Source organism: Excalfactoria chinensis, chromosome 13 (assembly GCF_039878825.1).
Source record: "Excalfactoria chinensis isolate bCotChi1 chromosome 13, bCotChi1.hap2, whole genome shotgun sequence".
NCBI classification, from domain to species: Eukaryota; Metazoa; Chordata; class Aves; order Galliformes; family Phasianidae; genus Excalfactoria; species Excalfactoria chinensis.
In genome coordinates, this window is record NC_092837.1 from 3,767,680 (window position 1) to 3,786,658 (window position 18,979).

The 18,979-nt window shown below is 40.0% G+C and overlaps 1 protein-coding gene across 1 annotated transcript in view; it reads left to right on the plus strand.

The window, feature by feature from the left end:
* The window catches only part of SPOCK1 (SPARC (osteonectin), cwcv and kazal like domains proteoglycan 1), a 261,044-nt gene that overhangs the window by 165,988 nt on the left and 76,077 nt on the right, over window positions 1-18,979 (plus strand). Inside the window, exon 5 of the mRNA XM_072348664.1 lies at window positions 12,119-12,251. Coding sequence (XP_072204765.1) covers window positions 12,119-12,251 — 133 coding nt within the window. The remainder of the gene's footprint in view (window positions 1-12,118; window positions 12,252-18,979) is intronic.

Genomic DNA, 18,979 nt, shown 5'->3' on the forward strand with positions numbered 1-18,979 from the left:
ACTCCCTAGCAGAGATGGAAAGAATAGTTTAGAGTAAGTGAAGAAATAACTTCTTCACTGAGGGACCATATTTCTGAGGTTTAGTGAGGCTATGAGTGGAAAAGTGAAAGGAGATCAGCTGGGAGGAGGTCAGAGCAGGGCAGTTAGGCTGAAGGACTGGAATAAAAATGGTTAAATGAAAGAGTGAGTAGGAAAGAGCACTACAGTTGTTAACAATTTTATAAAATTCTCCTTAAACAAGTCAGCCAGATCTTGAGAAAATAGGGCTGGAGGAGAGAGGCAGAGTGTGCGAGGCAGAAGGCAAATGACAGCCAGGAGATGTTGAAAGAATGAAAGTGCTTTATGAGGAAATGCAAGAACACAGGGGGGAAAAAGTACTACCAAAAAATATGAGTGCAGTCCTTAGCTTTCTACCAGGGCAGCACAGGAAATGATGGGGAGAAAGAACAAGAACAGGGTACAAGGATTCAATACTTAGTATGAGGACGATGGAGATAAGCTGTTGTGAAATCTATCTGAGTGCTCAGAAATGGGAGCTTAGCACAGAAAGAAATGTGCTCAAGAGCAGCCATTTCTTATGGAGACTGTTACGTCAGGATTAAACCAAATGAAATGGTAGATGTGAAGAAATGTGGACCCTTGCGCAGCCCATTGGTCTCTCAAAAGTTAAGTCACAAAGGACAGATGGGGACAAAATCAGAGTGGAAAGTACATTGATGTGTGTTGGATCACAGCAAGACAAACAGAAGTGAAATTCAGGTGGGAAGGAGTGATTCGAAGTAAAGTGGCACATTTCCAGCCAACAACATAATCAGCACTAAATTGATTCCTCTTAAATAAATTAGCAATTAATATTTAAATATTCTTATTTTTTTTGTACAAAACCCATATAAGTACCGGGTAATGTAATGCTATATATCTAATTATTTCACAGTTTGAGACTCAGATGATATAGGATGCTTTTGAGAAATCTGCTACAAAATGCTGAAACTTTCATGGGTAAATATATGTCTACATTGCAACTTAGTGGCAGCCTGAGCCCCCGTGAGTACAGGAACCTTTGGAGTTAAATATTTGAGGAACACGGGAAGAATGGATGGTTGTAATGCATGGTTGATAGGCTTCATGGTTTAAGGTCACAGTAAAGAGAAAGCATTAATAACTCAGTAGAAGTAGCTCATGAAATGTGTATCTCACAGCTTCTGCAAGTATGTCGATTGTGTTCATCTTCAAACTTTACCTAAAGGTGTGTTTTGGCACGTGCTGTCCCTAGACTGGATCATGTGCATTCAGTTAGTATCATAAATTAATATGATTATGTAAATTCTTTCTATTGGTTTGGGACTTTCCTGAAGCTCTAGTCGCCTTTCATTAAGATACAGTCTGATATAAGATGGGTAATGTTCTTGATGGCCTCATTTGAGAAGCTGGGAATGATGAAGATATTATGAGCTCAATCTCCACCATCAAAGAACCAGACAGAGAGCACTGAATACGTTGAGAAATTCAGCAGAATTTTTAGACATTCATAGTACAGAGCTCTGCAAATCCGCAGTGCTGAATAAGCAACAGGAGCATTAGCCTATTTAGATGCTAAGAAGGATGGGATTTTAAAATTACCCAGCTCCTTATAATATTTATAACTGGTTTGGTTAGCATACATTTCACTAACGTTCATTTTATTCTGACATAGGAAACTGCATTCTGGTGATTTTCTGAACCGACCTTGAATAGTGGATTTTGACTACACTCTGGAGGTGGCTGTGGGATTGATTTTTTTTCTTTCTAATTGGCTGTTGTTTGACAGGCCAATTCTATTCAAAAACCATATATGAAATATTAGGTAATGTATGCTAATTGTAAAAATCCTCAAGAGTTTAATCTGCTGTAGGCTTCTCGTGAATTTAATAAGCCTCTCTCATAATAAAATGTGTCAGAAGGGGCAAATATTTTGTTAGCACAGCTTGTAACTGATTGTTTGTTACACTGTTAGCAAGTATTCACACAACAGAAGTACAATGCAGTCATTTTTAAAAAGAAACATTTGGTTTGGTGCCTTAAGGGCAAAGAATATTACTATATTTTTAAAATGCATTTGCTTTCTCATCCCTACCAGCAACATGTCAATTTGGTGAGGATTGCATGTTCTTCGCCTTAGGAAAAGCAGAATCAACATAATGAAGCAGAACACAGCTGAGTGTCTAAAGATGCTTCGTGTGGAGGTGGTGGGGGGGGAGGGGAAGGGGGAAGAATGTCATTGATTTTCCCCCTGTAGTTGCAAAGTGACGAGATTTTGGAACCTTTATGATTCAGGAAAGAAAAAGAAACCCACCCTCTCAGGCTCTTTGGGCAGTAGGACTGTTTGATGTGGAGGTATATGCTGCCTGTGATTGAAATACTACCATTGCTAAAAAATAAGGCCAGGTCATAAACTGCACTGAAAGACATGGAGCTGATACAGATCCCGGAGTGGGCCTGCCAACTAGCAATGTGTGCAGAGATGCAAGACTTTGGGGTCTGGTGGTGTTAGACTTTTTGGTTGCCTGCACTTGGCCTAGAAAGAGGACAGTGTTAAAGCCTGCGAGTCTGAGATCTCTGGGGCATTCAGCAGACAAATGCTGCCAAGAGACCTGCCATGAATTTTGGCCTTCCTAAGTAACTTGCACCTTTCTGCTCGCCCACCACTGTAACTTGAAACATGAGCAGTGGGAGAGAAATGGTGGAAAGCGACTGCTCTTCAGATTTGGTGAAAACAATGTTGAAGGTGTCTAATTGAATGAAATATGACACAGTGAGGAAGGATTAGCTTTTCTTCCCAACCAAATGTGACAGCTAAGATTAATCTCACATGCCATCAGCAATTCAGCTCCCTCGGAGATCTTGGCAAGATCCACCAGCAGAAGGAGGCAGACTTGATCAATACAATATTTTAATATCAAAATAATCACACATTGGGCAGAGAAAAGATACCGCATCCTCTTAGAAAGTGTTCTTTCCTAGTAGCAGGGAAGAAAACCCACATAGGCTGTCAAAGAAAGAAAGTCAGTGCCAAAAAGATACTAAATCTGCTGCATGCTTCAACTCGAAGCACACTGTGCAAAGTACCAGGGCTACACACAGCGTGCAGAATCCAGGGTTCAGAAGTGGCTGCTGAAGATTCCTGCTAACCAAGGAGAGGTAGAGAAGATTCCAGCTTTAATTATGAACTTCCTGCTATGTCCCCTCCTCCTCTTGGAATTCAAAGCACTTCATTTCATTTTTACATAGTTTGGTGTCTGAAAATCCTTTTAATGTTAGTATAAAAATAACGATGAAAAGAAAAATAATTTTCTTATGAAAATTCATGAGAACAGAGGCAGAGTTTAGAAGCTGTGTTATTTATTCCAGAGACAAAAATGACTTTAAAAACACCAGGATTTTATGATTGTGTGGATTTCTTGTTTTATGTCTGTTCCTTTGAGTGCCTTCCAGCTTCAATATCTGTGCAGCTGTGGAACACACGGATTAGGTAAAAAGTTGCAAATCATTAAAAATTGAGATTAAAAAGGAAATTGCTTGTGGACGAAATAATCTGTTAGCCAAGAAGGCAGGAGACTTTTTAAACACCTTTTTAATGTATTAAAATGCTTAAAGGCAGAAATCCACATACAACTCTTAATGACCTTAATAACTACTTAATCTCACAATTTTTAGTGCAGGAACAAGTAAGGCCATGTACTAACATCTCACAAGGATGCAAGTACTGACCAGTCCTGATACTGTACAGAACCAGCTGTCTTGACCTCTTAATACTGTCCCTATTTAAATGCCACATTAAAGCTGTCTAGACACAGACCTTGCTGCTGTCTGAAGGGCTTTGCTGAAGCAGCTGCAGACAGGAGGCTTCTCACAGATCCAGTGAAAGCACTGCATACAGCAGCCAGCCTAACAGGCTGTGGTTTTTCTGGCCCTTTTGGACCTCTGAATCTATGTCAGCCTTCCGAAATTCTCTGGTCCTCTAATAACTGCCAAGAATAAAATTTCCTTCATCTTGCAGAACCAACAACCTTGAGCACCCTGGGCTGCAAGACCCTTTGATCTCTTTCAAGAGTTGGTTGCTCGCTGGGCCTGGAAGGATGCATGAAAAAATGTTCAGGGTTTTTTCACCTCCAAAACATGTCAGGACTTTTTCTTGCAAAATGTCTTGCTATAACAAAACGGACATCCCTCCCTATGTGTAGCTGCCATGTTCCTCCCTGTGCATTGCTTCCTCTGTGCTTAACTTTATACTGCTTTCTGACTCGTGGTTAGAAGTAAAGGCTTGAATCTTCCTTATATCTTCTTGGATTCTTCTTCCTCCTCTGGAAATATGTTTTGCATTTCATCAGAATGATGCTTTTCCTACAGGTGCACTTTCATCTCAACAGATGGGATTGTCCCTAAACTTTTCATCTCCAATTCTATCTTCCAAGTACAGCCCTCTGTCTGAGAAAGTCCTATGGCTCCTGGTGCTCTCCAGCAATGGACAGACTTAATTCCTGATATAATCTCATTGCTGTCACTGTTTGAAAGCACAGGAAGCACGTTAACCTCCTGTTTACTGTAAGAGAAAGTTTCGCATAAACCTCATTCTGCTTTGCCAAAAAGGCACTCAGTCACCACCAACCCATTAAGAATCTTCACACATCTACCAGGGAAACACCCATGTCTGGGAGATACAAAGGCAGCAAGAAAAAGTAATCAAAAGCCTTAGTACAATCAGATAGAAATTATTTCTTTGAATGATGAAATCAAGGAAAGCAGTAGCCTCTGAGTCCAACAGGATGACTATGAAAAGCCAAGGCAGCCCTAGATGTTGTGATTATTTCTATATGAAAGTACAACTGCCAAGTAGAAAAATGACTTTATGCATATGTCCATTCTCATTTTGCAGTGTTTGTATTAAATAAGGAGATTACGTCTAATTCAAAAGCTTAGTGACATTTTTTTTTCAGGGTAATGAGGGTAGCTTGCTTTATTTGCATATGTTGAATACAAGGGGAATTTGGTTGTGGCTCAGGGTATATACAGACCTTGCACAAATAGATAAAAGCTGCAGAAATGAGGCCAAACTCTTAGCTCCAATAAACAGAACACAGAAATGATACAAAGAGGGAAGAGAGCATTGCCATTTAAGCTAGCAAATTCCAGCTCTGCCATTCTTTTCCTCAAGAACAAGAGAAACAGCTTATATAAAGGAGAGGCAGAAATAGCCAGACACTACAGGGTTTATCTTTACTGTGATAAACTTCCTTCAGGGAGACAAGAACAAACTGTGCACAAGGCATAGGGAAGGTACAGGCAGTGAATTGCTCAAGCTTCAGGAAGCCATCCATGTGAGTGTGCTCTGTTAGAGCTTCTTCCAGCTTCTCAGGAAGCACAGATACTTGGCACTGACGGTTTTAAGTCTATTACAGTATGTGGTTGTATGTCATGTATGGCATTACTGTATGGCATGGATGCCATTGATGGGAGGGCTAAAAAGAAAGAAAGATAAAGTGAGTCCAAATGTTGAGAGCCGTCTCCATGGCCATAATTCCTGGTCACACAAAGGCTATGAGGAGAATCACAGAATCACAGAATGGCCTGGGTTGAAAAGGACCACAGTGATCATCTCAATTCAACCCTCCTGCTGTTTGCAGGGTCACCAACCACCAGACCAGCCTAGCTCTGAATGCCTCTTGGAATGGGGCATCCGCATGCATTACACTTGTGATAAGCTGGCACACCATGTCCAGTGGCAGTGTCACGTAACATTCAGTAATTCCAATTAATCACCATGATATAATTGGGTTTTGTCCAGTTGATATTTTCCAATTAAGGCCTTTTTAGTCAAAAAAATTCTGGACCATCTCAATATTATTCAGATAGGAACAGAAGTAATTAGCTGTATTACTGAAGGAAGCAGAAACAGAGAGAGGTGAGCGCTGTGAGTGATGTGGACATGTACTGAGCTAAATTCTTTGCTTGTGTAGCAACACAAAAACAGTGACTTCAAGAATCAGTAGAGACAGCACCAATCTCTCTATTTCGTTTTACCTGACACTTTCTGTTAGAAGAAACTGTGTTACTTGTTTATTTTTCCTTGAGAAATTTTACACTGTTATTTGCAGCTGACCTTTGAAAATTCATTAAACAAAAACTCCTCTGTGTAAAGAAGTGTATTTTTCTTGTCCAATAAAATCAGGCTGGATGTGGCTCTGGGCAGCCTGGTCTGGTGGTTGGCAACCTTGCACATAGCAAGGGGGTTAAAACGAGATGAGCATTGTGGTCCTTTGCAACCCAGGCTACTCTGTGATTCTATGATTCTAAAGTCCAAAGGAAGAATATATGATCTACCATCTCCTTCCTCCCAAAACTTTGGCAGTGCTTTCAAAACAAAAACCTGCCAGCCCATGTTCAAGGGAGCCTGATTTATGAGTGGACTAAAATCATCACTGTTTTACCTGCTAATATGTTGTACATGCCTCTGGGAATAACCACTCTTGAACAGGAGCAACATAATCTTAATGTTGTAAATTTGGGGGGCGAAAAAAAGAAGTGAGTTCTGTAGATTTAGTAAATAAGCTCCATTTTAAACTTTATATTTGTATGAAAAATATGAGAGAAGAAGTATAGGTACAACAGTATGAGGCATTCTGGATGAAAAGCATGAAATCTTGTGCATTTTATTTCTTTATTAATATTAAAGTTCATTGACAGCTGGAATTGAATTTGCACTTGGAAGATCAAATGTAATTACATAAAAGCACAGAATCGGTCTTGCTTGTATAATCTGTTGATATTTTGGCTGTTTTTAGCTGGCAGTGAAATGACACATTTATTGAAGCACAAAAATTGATATACTTTGCCATCTTAAAATTTCTGACTTCTTTCTGACTTGCCGTCATTAGCTTATGTAGCTAAAACGTGCAGCTTACTAAAACACAGGATGCTCCTTTTCTCTTAAAAACTTTGGTCTCACAATTAAAAACTGATATTCTAAATTGAGATGCGCTGTATCAAATCTATAAGGCACTACCTTTCCTTTCATCTCTTTATATGTTGCATAGTTATACCATGCAACATCCAGCACACCTGTAGTCCATCAACAGGAGAAACGAGATACAGGGCTACGAGATCACTGCCTTCTCAAATCAATGAATCCAAGTCTATGAATTAGTTCAGTAGCTGCTAAGAAAATGAACTTAGTGCAACAATTTGAAGGGTGTGGTGAAAAATCCCCTTATCCTTCTTTTGCTCAACCATACTGCAGTCACGCTGCTGTTTGTTGATCCCTTCCTGAGCATGACCTTAAAAGACAAAATATTCCCCATAAAAATATTACGTAAAAATTGAATTTTCCCTGGATATTTCATGGCAAAGAAATTTGAGAATATTCGTGGTGCTGGGGCCTGCTTGAAGTGCAAAAGTAAATGTAAGTAAATGCAAATTAAATGATGATGAAACATGAAATGTTTTCTGACTCAAAGCAGGCTCCCTTGGAAAGCCTTTTTAGCAACAGCCTCCATTTTGGTCATGGCCTGGCTGAGGGCTTTTCCTATCCATACACACTAAGAATCGTTACAGGCAAAAACGAGAACCATAAGCAGCAAGCAGGAATTTGGCTTTTTGTAACATTACTTTCAAAACTGAAACCCAAAGTGCAACGTTCATTCAGTTAGACAAACTTCTGCTGAAGGCAGAGTTCAAACCCCACTAGCAGACTGTCCCAGCAGCAAGAGCTGCAACTGCCTGCCAGGTGTGACGGGGCTCCACAATTAGCAGGGCTGCCAGCTGCACAATTCAGCTGTAATTGGGGCTTGGCTTCTAGCTCCCCAGACGCACCTGGAAGCAATAAGTGCTGGGTGGAGTCAGCTTTCCTGAGCTGGTCTTTTCTACAGCAGAAGTTCGAGTTTAGATGGCCAGGGTTGGAGTGTAGGTTTTGTGGTTTAGGGGAAGGCTGAGCAGTGTGCTTGTCTGGGATTGGAATGAGGACGTCTGGAAGTCTTACTGCACGCTTCATCTTCTCTGCGTGAGCAAAGCAGATGTGGTTCCCCTATATTTTCACAGCATGTGGTAAGCATTATGTCTGTATAGTGAGTAATGGAGCTGAGTCAATCTACTTTTTCCTTGTGCTGAAGCATGAGTGTTTTCAGATGCTAAAAATTCTTTATGCAGTAAAATTTTGAGATACTAAGTTCTGTAAAGCTTAACTGCTCCTTAAATCTTATATTTTGCGGTTCATCAGCCTGAGAAGTGAAGGCAGGCAATGCTTTTCTGTTCATATTAAAGCTCGGGCAATGCAATCACATCCACCTTCTAGAAGATGATGAATGCTTGGTTTGGTTGTTCTTAGAAACGTGGTGGACTTTTGCTCCTGATTTGTTCTCTCTGCACAGTGGTTACTTTGCAGTGATTTGTAGTGGATCTTTTCAACTCTGAGTCATGAAGCGGGATTAAAGTTGGTTAAGTTGTCAGGAAGAACAAAACAAACCCAAACAACCGGGGTTTAATTTGTTTTGGCCTGCCTTGCTCCTGACATATTTACTCTAAAACAAGCTGATTAGCATAGCAAAACATGCTCCCGGAGTGTGTGAATGTGCCCTTCCATTGAGAAGGGATTTGCAGGCTGCCTGCGCGTGGCAGCCAACGTTCTTGTCTAGGTTTTAATTTGTTTGTTTTGCTGTTCGATGTGTTGTTGGGGGTTAGAGGCTTAAACAGCTTCCCGAGCTCTTATCCTGCCTCTCAAAATGGCACTCCAGGAAAAAAAAAACAAACCAAGCAGGTTTACTTTTGGTAGAAGAAAACGACCTTCTCTTGGATATGGCTGCTTACCTGCGTTTGGCAATGAAGGCGAGGAGGGAGATCTGGGCATCCACTGAAAACTTTCAGCTATTGCTTACTCAACCAAGCTGAGAAAAACAATTTGTGGCTTTCTTCAAATACGGTGATATTTTGTGCTGATGTTTTTGGCAGAACTGTGGCTTTAAAAGAATAAAGCTTGAGGCTTTATAAACTTTGGAAACCAAAACTGTTTCTTGCAACCAAAATGGCCACTGGGCTGCACTGCCAACTAAATCACAAGCCCAGGTGGTAGCAATCGTTGCAGATTTCTTGCAGTAATCCCTTGCTGTTAACTTTGCTAACTTGAGTTTTTCCTTTGGAAGGAACAAAATGCCTTGGGACATACGCCACTGTGAATTCTTCTTGTTATTAAATACTCCTTTGTTTTGAGAGAATAAGTTTCCTCTTAATATCAAAGGACGATTCTGATGGTGAAATGGGGAGAAGCAGTGCTGTGCCCTTCCAGGTCTGTAAATGAAGTGCTTCAAGTTCAGGTGTAGTTAGGGTGTGATTAGGGTTAGCAGTCACTTGCATGGCTCACCATTGATTTCAGGACAGGAACAGAGCTGAGCCCTGAAGCTGTATTTGTTCTCTTTATTCTCAATAAAGTGATGGAAAAGGCCAGATTTTATTCTTTGCTGCAATAACACAAACTGGACGGCCTTTAATTACTTTTTCGTTATTATTTTAAGTGAGGATGGAAGAGTGGAAAACATGTCTGGCTCTCTAAAGATCTTGTAGTAAACACTGACTTTGTAGTACCAAGGTTGAAGTGATCAAAGCAGGAGCTGGGAAGTGGAGGCTGTAGTTCTGTGCAGGACAGGCTGAGCTTCCTGGGGCAGGCATGTCTTTGAAGGGTGTAATGGACATACCTTGGTCCACAAATGCTGTGTGATGTATTTTGGGCTTGTCTAACAAATCACTTCTGAGCTTTGAGTCAGTTTAGTGAAGAACTTCGATCTGCATTTAATTTTGATGAGGTACTTGTTAGTTCAGTCACTCATCTTCATCCTGGATGTTTTGTGGTTAATGGCTTTGACAGTCTGTAGCAGAAATGCTATTGTGACCTAAAGCAGTGATGGAGCACCTGGTGGGAAGGTGGAGCCAGCCCAGGTGCATGCAGTGCCAATGAGTGACTGGAAGGGGTGGAGCCAGCATCCACCCCTTCCCAGTCCTCATATAAGGGTAGGCAGTGGAGGTGAGGGTATCTCCCAGGGGGTCCCTGTGTACCTGAGACTTTCCAAAGGTAAGCAGATTTTCTTCTTTTGTTTCTATGCCTATGGCTGCTCTACTGAGCCTTGTCCTCATTTGATGCAGCTTAGGATTATGCCATCTCACTACTGTCACTGTACTTTCCATCGTAAAGACAGGCTGGATGTGGCTCTGGGCAGCCTGGTCTGGTGGTTGGTAACCCTGCACATAGCAGGGAGGATGAACTAGATGATTGTTACGGTCCTTTTCAACACAGGCCTTTCTATGATTACAGCATTACACAGATGTTTGAAGTTTAGCATTTCTTAGCTGTTTTTTGTGACCTAAATTTTATGTGAAATTGCTCAAAAGAAAGACTTCTCTTTTGAGATTGTGGCAATCAAAGGCCCCAGAGGGAGAGCAGCACTTTGTGTCCTCTGTCTCCACTGACTGCTCAGTGTCCCTTACTACATCCAAACATATTTTGACTCTTAGTGAAGGGGCACTGTTGGAGGCAAGGGGACTACAAACAAGTCAGAATTACTAATAGAAAAACTAAAGAAGTGGTTTGTACATCCCCAGTTCCATAGAGAACGTGTCTGGTTTTAGAGCTAAGCAACCCCGCATCCCTGGTGTTCAGTATGCGATGTGCTGGTAACTCAGCAAGGCAGAGTGCATCTGAAGGAGGGATGGTACTCTGTGGATTAAGAAAACGTCTTCAAAATAACAAGGGAATTTAGTCTTCAATACTTTCGTTTCTATTTTCATAGTTTGTGATATCATGATTGGGTTCCTTCCGTGGATGTAATCTTCTTTACAGAACTAGTCATCTCTGTGACAAAGGTTAGACGAGGAGAAAACTTGAACCGAGATGAAAGAATAGAATTTTTATTATTTTAGCAACTGAATGTGTCATTACATCCGTCAGTATTGTGTTGCAAATTGCAAGCTGTGGTGAAATTGCTTTAAAATATCTGTATATATTTTTCTAAAACTGCGATAAGGTTATTCAGCAGTGCATTGAAATAGATTTCTAGCTGAATCGTTGTATCTTATTGTTTTTTAACTGTAGTATAGGAACAGATGGCAGTTACGTTTCTTAAGTCTCCAGCAAAGTTGATGCGATGCTTTCCCTTTCCTTGTGAATGTTTTCAAGTGAGGGACGAGTGTTCATGGCCAAAGCGTATCTGTATTGCAACTTTGGTTTGTGGTTTATAAAGCAAACTTTAATCAGCTTACAACAGTATGCTGATGATAATTAGTAAATGGTGCATCAGCCAAGTAGTCCATTAATATAGGAAAATGAGCCATTAATCAGAATCAATTCCAAGTGGTTTGCAGTCGTTTTTGAAGCAGACGTTGTTTCATACTCATTTTGAATGTGGTAATCAAGTAGATTGTGGTACAAATGCTTGTGTAGAATTGGAGGTGCTCTCTGTCACTCTGATATTCCTGGTGGCACTGCCATTGATCTGAGCATAGCAGCTGTACAGAAGTTGGGATATTAAGAATGCTACTGCATGTAGAAAGTTAATTGATTTCTATCTTTCTGTAAATTTTTATAACCATAATGTAATCTTTCTGAAACAGTTTTCCTCTCAAATTGTTCCCACCTGCTTTTAATCTGAACCTTAACAATAATTTGTTTTCATAAATGCTTTGAATAGCTTTCTGTTCCCTGAAAAGGAGAAGTGTTAGGCATCTATGGAGCTGCCTTGGCCGTAAGTTACGGGCTTGAATTTGGTAACTCAATGGAAAGCCCACCTGCTTTAGCAGTGCTTGTATGGTTCACAGGAAGCACGGTGTGGTTTAACAGAATGCTGTATGCAGAAGTGAAGTTGTTTGGAGATATCCGAATGAGTCTGCCAAGCATTGCTAATCTAATGGTGCATAACAATTTATGACTTTCAGGTTGTCTGCAAGAATGTGCCGTGTTTAAGAAGCATGGTTGGGAGCTATATTTAATTTACTCGATTTAAATGAATGCTGTGTTAAAACCAGGCTGTGCTTTCTTCAGAGAAGCTTTCATTCTTCTGTTTCACACAAGTGTGTTCAAAAATCCTGATGTCTCTTTGCTTTACAGCATTCGACAAAAGAAAGGAAACTTAGCCCAGAAGCACTGGGCTGGACCAGCTAACATGGTGAAATGCAAGCCGTGCCCCACCATGCATGCCAGCCCTGTCTGCGGCTCTGATGGACATACATACACCTCCAAGGTAAGTTCTGCCTGTGCCCTGCAGACCTTTCAGCTGTGGCTGTTCAGGCTGGGATATAAAGACGTAATGGTTTTAGCTAATAGGCGGTGTTAAATCAGAGTCTGCTTCAGCTCTTTCCTGTGCAAGAAGTGCTGATAAATTGACATTTTTTTACATGAATGACAAACTGGGATCTTACGGCTGTTGTGATTTGTGTTTCTCGACATAGCTTTTTCTTGCTAGTGATGTGCAATACTTCCAGTGCTGATGACACAACAGCAATTTGTTTGGCCAAAATGTCTTGCCCACTCAAGAAGGTTTCAGGGTAGTTCCTGTTTTTAGATTTGGCCCTTAAGTGTTAAAGCTTCATGGCTGTGTCATTGTTCTGGGAGGGGCAGTTCTTGGTTTTATTTCTTTCTCAGACTGTGTTGTTAACATACAGCAATTTGTTTACATCTCTTTTAATGCTCTTGTGGGCCAGATGCAGTGTATATGGTACCATAAAAAAGAAAATTCCCATAACCCAGCAGGGATAAATTGGTTCATTGTTATACTAAAAATATGATCACCTTAGGGTTTGATTCAATGAAAGAAACTGTCTTTGCAGTCATTCAGCAGTCCAGATCTCTTATTATCAAATAAAGCCTTCCATGTCTTAGATGAATGTTCCATAAACAGTGCTTCAGGCATTGGAAGTCATGTTTAGAGAGTGCCTCTGAATTTTTCTTCTCTTCCCACATCCAAGGTAAAATTGACGGTAAGACTTCCCTTTAAAATTCAAAACAGAGACTCTGAAATATCCAGGCAAGCTAAAAGATCTAGAGGGGAGAATGGTCTGCTATGACACCGGTGCGATGTTACCTGCACTGTTATACTCCATTCTCAGCTGGGCAGCTTGACTACTTCATCCATTAACAGATGAAGATATAAAACGCTGCTATCACTAATTCATTTAAGCCTGTCCCCTGTTCTGGCTGAAGGATTTGCATAGCCAAAGGAGCACAAATGTTCTTGCACATACAGTGTCCACTAAATGGTTCTAAGTTGCCTGTTAAATAAACTACTCTTTAATACTCCCGGATATTTATTTTTGTAACACAGAATTGGCATTAAGGGTTAAAACTGAGCTTGTTTTGAAATCACCTTTTTACCTCTGAACTCTAGAGAATAGAAGATAAACAAGTCTGTAGTAAATAGTCTTTGCTGCATATCTGGTCTTTCTGTTTAAGTCATTTATGTGCATCTTGCCTTCATCGCTGCTATCTCAGTCTTTTATTATTATTATTTTTTACCACAAGATCTGTTTCTTCAAAGTTTAATTTCAGACCTTTAAAGCAAAATTAAGTCTGCAGAACTTGATCCCAAATGATCTTTGATGAAGCATGTGGAAGGTGGAGGGCTTCTGGTTTGAACTGTTCAGTTTTTTCATGAAAACTTAAATCGTGAAGGGTTCAGTTCCAGGAAAGGAACCTAGAATGCGTTTTTAATTGTTATTCTTCCAAATGATGTCTCAGTGGTTCCTGCCTGATAGTAAAATCTTCCAGTTGCACAGACTGTATAGTGACATAGTAAAGGCATTATCATTCCGTTGGTTTGCACTGTTTGCTGATCCTCAGGCTGCCTCACTATGTTCTGGTGCTTTCTCTAGAGATGGTGTTCTGAAAGAAAGCATTTTACTTCTGTTAATTACAGCACAAAAGATTCAGGGGACTATCTGTGCCTGTCCCCACTGACTAAAGGGATTAGGATTCTTTAAAGACAGCCATTCCCATGGCAGCAAGGGAAATGTTGTAGGCCCAACAGTGGCGTATTTTTGAACACCATTCCTGGGACATGGTGTTACTGCTGGTCATCTCTAGAGACACTGAGCAACTGATAGTGCATATGAAAAGCATGAAATGGAGTCACATTTCTCACTCACTTTAACATCCTGTGTTAGCGTTGGGTCCAGGTATCTACCAGTGTAGCAGATTTTCTTGAAAATCCATTTATTAAAGAAAAAGCCTCATTAAAACCAATTCTATTTAGTTTTCATCTGTAAGAGTTGTACAGCTTCAAAGTCTCTGCATCGTTTAGGTATTAAAACTTTCTGTTCCTGAAGCATTTCAAAACTTGCCTCTGTTGCTGATCCAGGTTACTTTATCAGCTTCATGAAGTACTGAAGTTGAAGGGAATTAAGGTCTGTGTTTTTTCCTGTTGGTTTGTTTTCCATATAACAAATGTGTTTTATGGGAGGTGTGATTCTTAAGTTGTGTCAGACATCTCCGTGTTTGGTTATGGCAAACGCTGAATGCAGGTGGAAGATGTGGTTGGTAGCTCCTCAGTTCTCATAGACCACTTGATCCAGGGGGTCCTGGTGCCTGTTAGACTTGCAGAATATTATATTTCTGAAAGTGTTAGAAAAAGTCCATCAGCCTCTTTATGTCAACTTTGAACTATAAGTGCTTTAGGTTAGACTAAAGTCTGAGTCCTCTTCCTGCTTGAGTTCTTGCTTTACATAATACACCCTCTCCACTCTCATAAACTTGTAAAGAGAGGTTGCTTGTTTCCTGGATATAAAGAGCTCCGTTTAATACTCCAATAATATGAAACATTTCTATAGCGTATTGCAGTCAGTGTTCAAAGCTCTTTAAGGCACTAATGGATTAAGCTTGTGAGGTAAGTAAGCTCTGTAAAGAGCACTGTGTAATTAGTTAATGTTTTTGTCAGCAACACATTAAGAATAACTGTGTAGCTGTCAGTTTTACAGGAAGTTTAATTAAGCTAGTTAATAAAGCAATTACCTGAACATGACAGTGACTGCACTTAACTAATCAGAAAATGAAAATAAGAATGATCTTAAATTACAAAACATACCACCTCAATAACTAATGTAGCCTTCAAAGATGGGAAGGTACATTGGTATAATTACTGTGCTTCTAATTAGGTACATTGTTGTTCTGCAAATTTTAATTAAATCATTGCAAACTAATTAAATCTGTGATCGTGCCTTTGTTTGAAAGTGGGAAAAATCACCTCCTGTTGTCAAAACATCAGGTAACAAATTTGATATTAAGAGATATGCAAGAGAAATAATTTTACAGCAATGTTGAAATGGGAGACAAAATAATGGCCAAAATAACCAGCTACTATTAGTTAAATGTACCCATTGTGAGAACTGCTACGTTTAACTAGGAGGAGTCTGCATTCAAGAACAATAAATGAGCATTTGTAGCATCTAAATGTTGAGAATATAGTGCAGTATGGTCAGATTTTTCATAATCCAAATACTGGCTGGGTTTACCCATCCCTTAAGCGTGGTGTGCTGCTGTTCAGCTGTGGTTTCTGCACAGGTTACCCTGCTTGTGTTTTGTACTCAGCATTTCTGAGAATACAGCTAATGCTGCTCCTGATGGAAGGTGAGATATGCAGATTGGCAAGCAGTAAGATCTCTGGTCATCAGCAGAGTGAGGAATTCCCTTGTCTAGGTCACAGCTGGACTTTGTACTCCCAGCAAGGAAGACCTTTCCTCTGCCCATGACCTGGGGCAGTGAGACACAAACCAAAAGTGATGTGACCTTGTTAGTGCGTAAACAAGTCTTAGATACCAGACCTTGTCCTTTGGAAGGTAAGACATGGAGCAGTGTACTGCAGCTGTGAAGTTCATTCAGCCTGAAGCATGAATTGAGCCATGTTGCCTGAAGAAGTGCTATCTATCCGAGGACATCCCATTGTTTATTTATGTATTTGTCTCAGGGTAGGAGCAGAGAGCTGGCAGTGAGGTTGATCTCAGCTCTTACATGAGGAAGGATGGGATGGCTTTCATCAGATTACCCAAGGGTGGATTTTGAAAGGCACAGATGGTATTTAAGCACCATCTGTGACTTGGAAAATTTATCCCTTCACCTCTTAGTCTGAGTTTCCCTGGTGTCGAATTAGATGTGGAAATTCATGTCCTGAGTGCTGAGCATTTGTGGGAGACTACAGTAAATCACTCCTGCAAAGCTCTATTCCCAAGTTTTTGTGGGGGCAAGCTACAGTGATGTGTGTCCTTTTAAAAAGACTTCTGGTGATGTGTGCTGTCAAGATAAAAACTGGTGTAGTTATTTGCAACCAATATTGTTATCCTCTCAAGGTTAGGAACTGGTAGACTCAAATGTGTTGTCACGAATAAGCAAACAAAGTCCTGCTCTGGGATCTAAGCTGAGCTGCTGTCTCCAGTTTTAACTGCTTATTCATAGATGGATTTGATGTGTTCTGGTGCCACAGGTCTCTTCATCATTCCAGCTGTGCTGCTTAGCCTGTTGTCAAAGGTATTTCTATGTCAAATAAGCATGCAATGGAGAAAATTCCTGAGCTTCCTTTCAAATCCCACTTGGTTTTATGTTAAGGTAGAGAAGCTTCTGCTTTTTAATGGTGTTGGATAGAAAATTCAAAGTTCTAAACAATCCTCTACCATGTAATAACTCAGAGCAACCAGGTTCAGATAACTGCTGATCTGTGCATTGTGGCTACTTCTGAGACAGCTTAACAACTAAATCCCAAGAATATGTACACGTTCACAGAAGTTTTCACCTGGCATGGTATGAATTGTGAGAGCAGCTAAAATAATCTCGGGTCTTCTGAATCAACAAATAGAGGAAAAGAGCTCTGGGCAGTTCTTATGGGTAAAGATTACTTGGTCATACTGCAAGGTTAGAGGATTTGATAAGTGAATAAGAAATTACTGTGGCTCAGGGCACAGTGCTCCGTCAGAGGCTGTGCTTGCTGCTGTCCTTTTAGCAGCTGGGGAGAAGCTTTCAAGCAATTCTGCAAATGGTGATTGACTAATTCCTTTTTCCTGTTGGTAATGAATTTATAGAAAATATTTATGAATTCTCTTAGAAACAAATCAAACCATTTTTCATATGTAACTGCAGTAGGGGAGTGTAAATACCATGCTGAGAAGAATGCATAAGAACCTGTGCAGAGGAGAATAACCTTCAGATTTCTGAGCGAACACTCAGCATCACTGAGTGCAAGGAGGAGATGGTGCTTCAGATGGCATAAAGCTGCTTCTCTCACATCCAACTGCCTTAAATTCTTTATGAGTCCATTTTCCCAAATGGCTCTAATAACACTTGTATAACTCTGTAAAGTAACTGAAAGAACTCCGTTTTTGTGTGTGTGCTACAGAAGAGCAGGATTTTGTTGTTGTTGCCCTGAGTTTCATCTGTGCTCCCACAGGATAATCTCCAAATAAGCCAAAGAACCACAGTTTGTAGAGTTTGCTATGCTGCTTTTATGGAACTCATTTTAAATGTATTGCAGTTCAGTTGATAGGATTCATCACTTAAAAGTATCTTTAGAATGGGTATATTAATTTCATTTACCATAAATAATGCTGGAGTTTAGTATTTAGAACTGCCATATGATAATGTGGCTGCTCGTGTTCACATCTCACTTATTTCAGGTTAGAAGAGGAACAGAAGGTGTACGAATATGAGGTGGTTTGCATTATTTTGTTTAGTCACGCATGTTCTAAATGCTCTTCATCAAGCCATCATGAAACACTAAGAGTAATCTCTAGCTTTTGTTAGAGAAATTTGTAGTATGCTGAAATTTTAATCTAGATTCTTGTGTGTCACTTGGATTACTTTATTTATACAGCAAAGACTTTTGTTGAAAGAGGCCAACTCTTTGAAACACCTAATGTTAACCTTGTTGAGTTTCTCCTTGCTGGTTGCATGGTTCTACTGTACTGAAGGCAATGATCAGTGCTTATTTTAAGCACTATGATAACTATTACCAATAATCAAATCATATGAATATGATATATATATATATATATAATTTAGAAGTCTGAATATATGCAGTTGGCTGCTCAGTATTCTAAAAACTTGGAAAAACAACTTTTATGGAGTGTTTTTAATTCAGACTTCAGCTCATGTTTTAATGTGGCTGAATCACATTAACATCTCAAGTAGTGAAGTTGGGTACCCATTGTTAGGCTGGAAGACGCTGGAATATAACTTGTTTTATAAGTAGGCACCTCAGTTGCAGGTCGCTCAGATGTTTTTCTTGGTGGTGGTTCTGTGTCTGAATTCTCATTTTTTGAATACTTGTTTCCACATTACATTAGGCCACTATAAAATGCATTTGTTGCTCTAGCACATCACCAGCAATGACTTGCTTGAGCACATTAACCCCAAAGGAGAGAGCATTAGACGTGGTTAGAGGAAAAGCATAACTTGGGGCCTTTTCTTTTTAAATATGTGGTTGAATCCAGCACAGAATGACAGAAGACGATGTACTTCTTAATAAGCTTCTACATTAAAATTGCAGCATGTGCACAGGGAGGAAGAAGAAAGCAAGTAGACTGTGTCTTGTGTACTTTGAATTACTGTGTCAGTAGTGATGGATGGAGCAAACAATAAAATCTGACCTGTCACACGATGCTTATGAGGCTAGGAGCCTTAAGGCATTTGTAATTGGCTTCAGCCAGCAATGTTAATGAAGGTGGATGGAAAAATTAGATTATTGGAGTGATGCAGACTGCTTTATATTTGTAGTATGCAAAAGAAATAAAGGCTTGTAAGTCAGAGAGGCTGAAGCTGTGAGGCTTTTTCTCTGTAAACTCTCTCTTGTCCCTTTATAATAGAGCAAGCAAAAGAATAGTTTTTAGATAACAGGTTCATGCTGTGTAGAATATGGGTTATTTAAAGTGATTCTGTGGGGCATCATTTTTAAAGCATGTGGGAGGTGCAATGCATATAGTCTCCATTAACAAT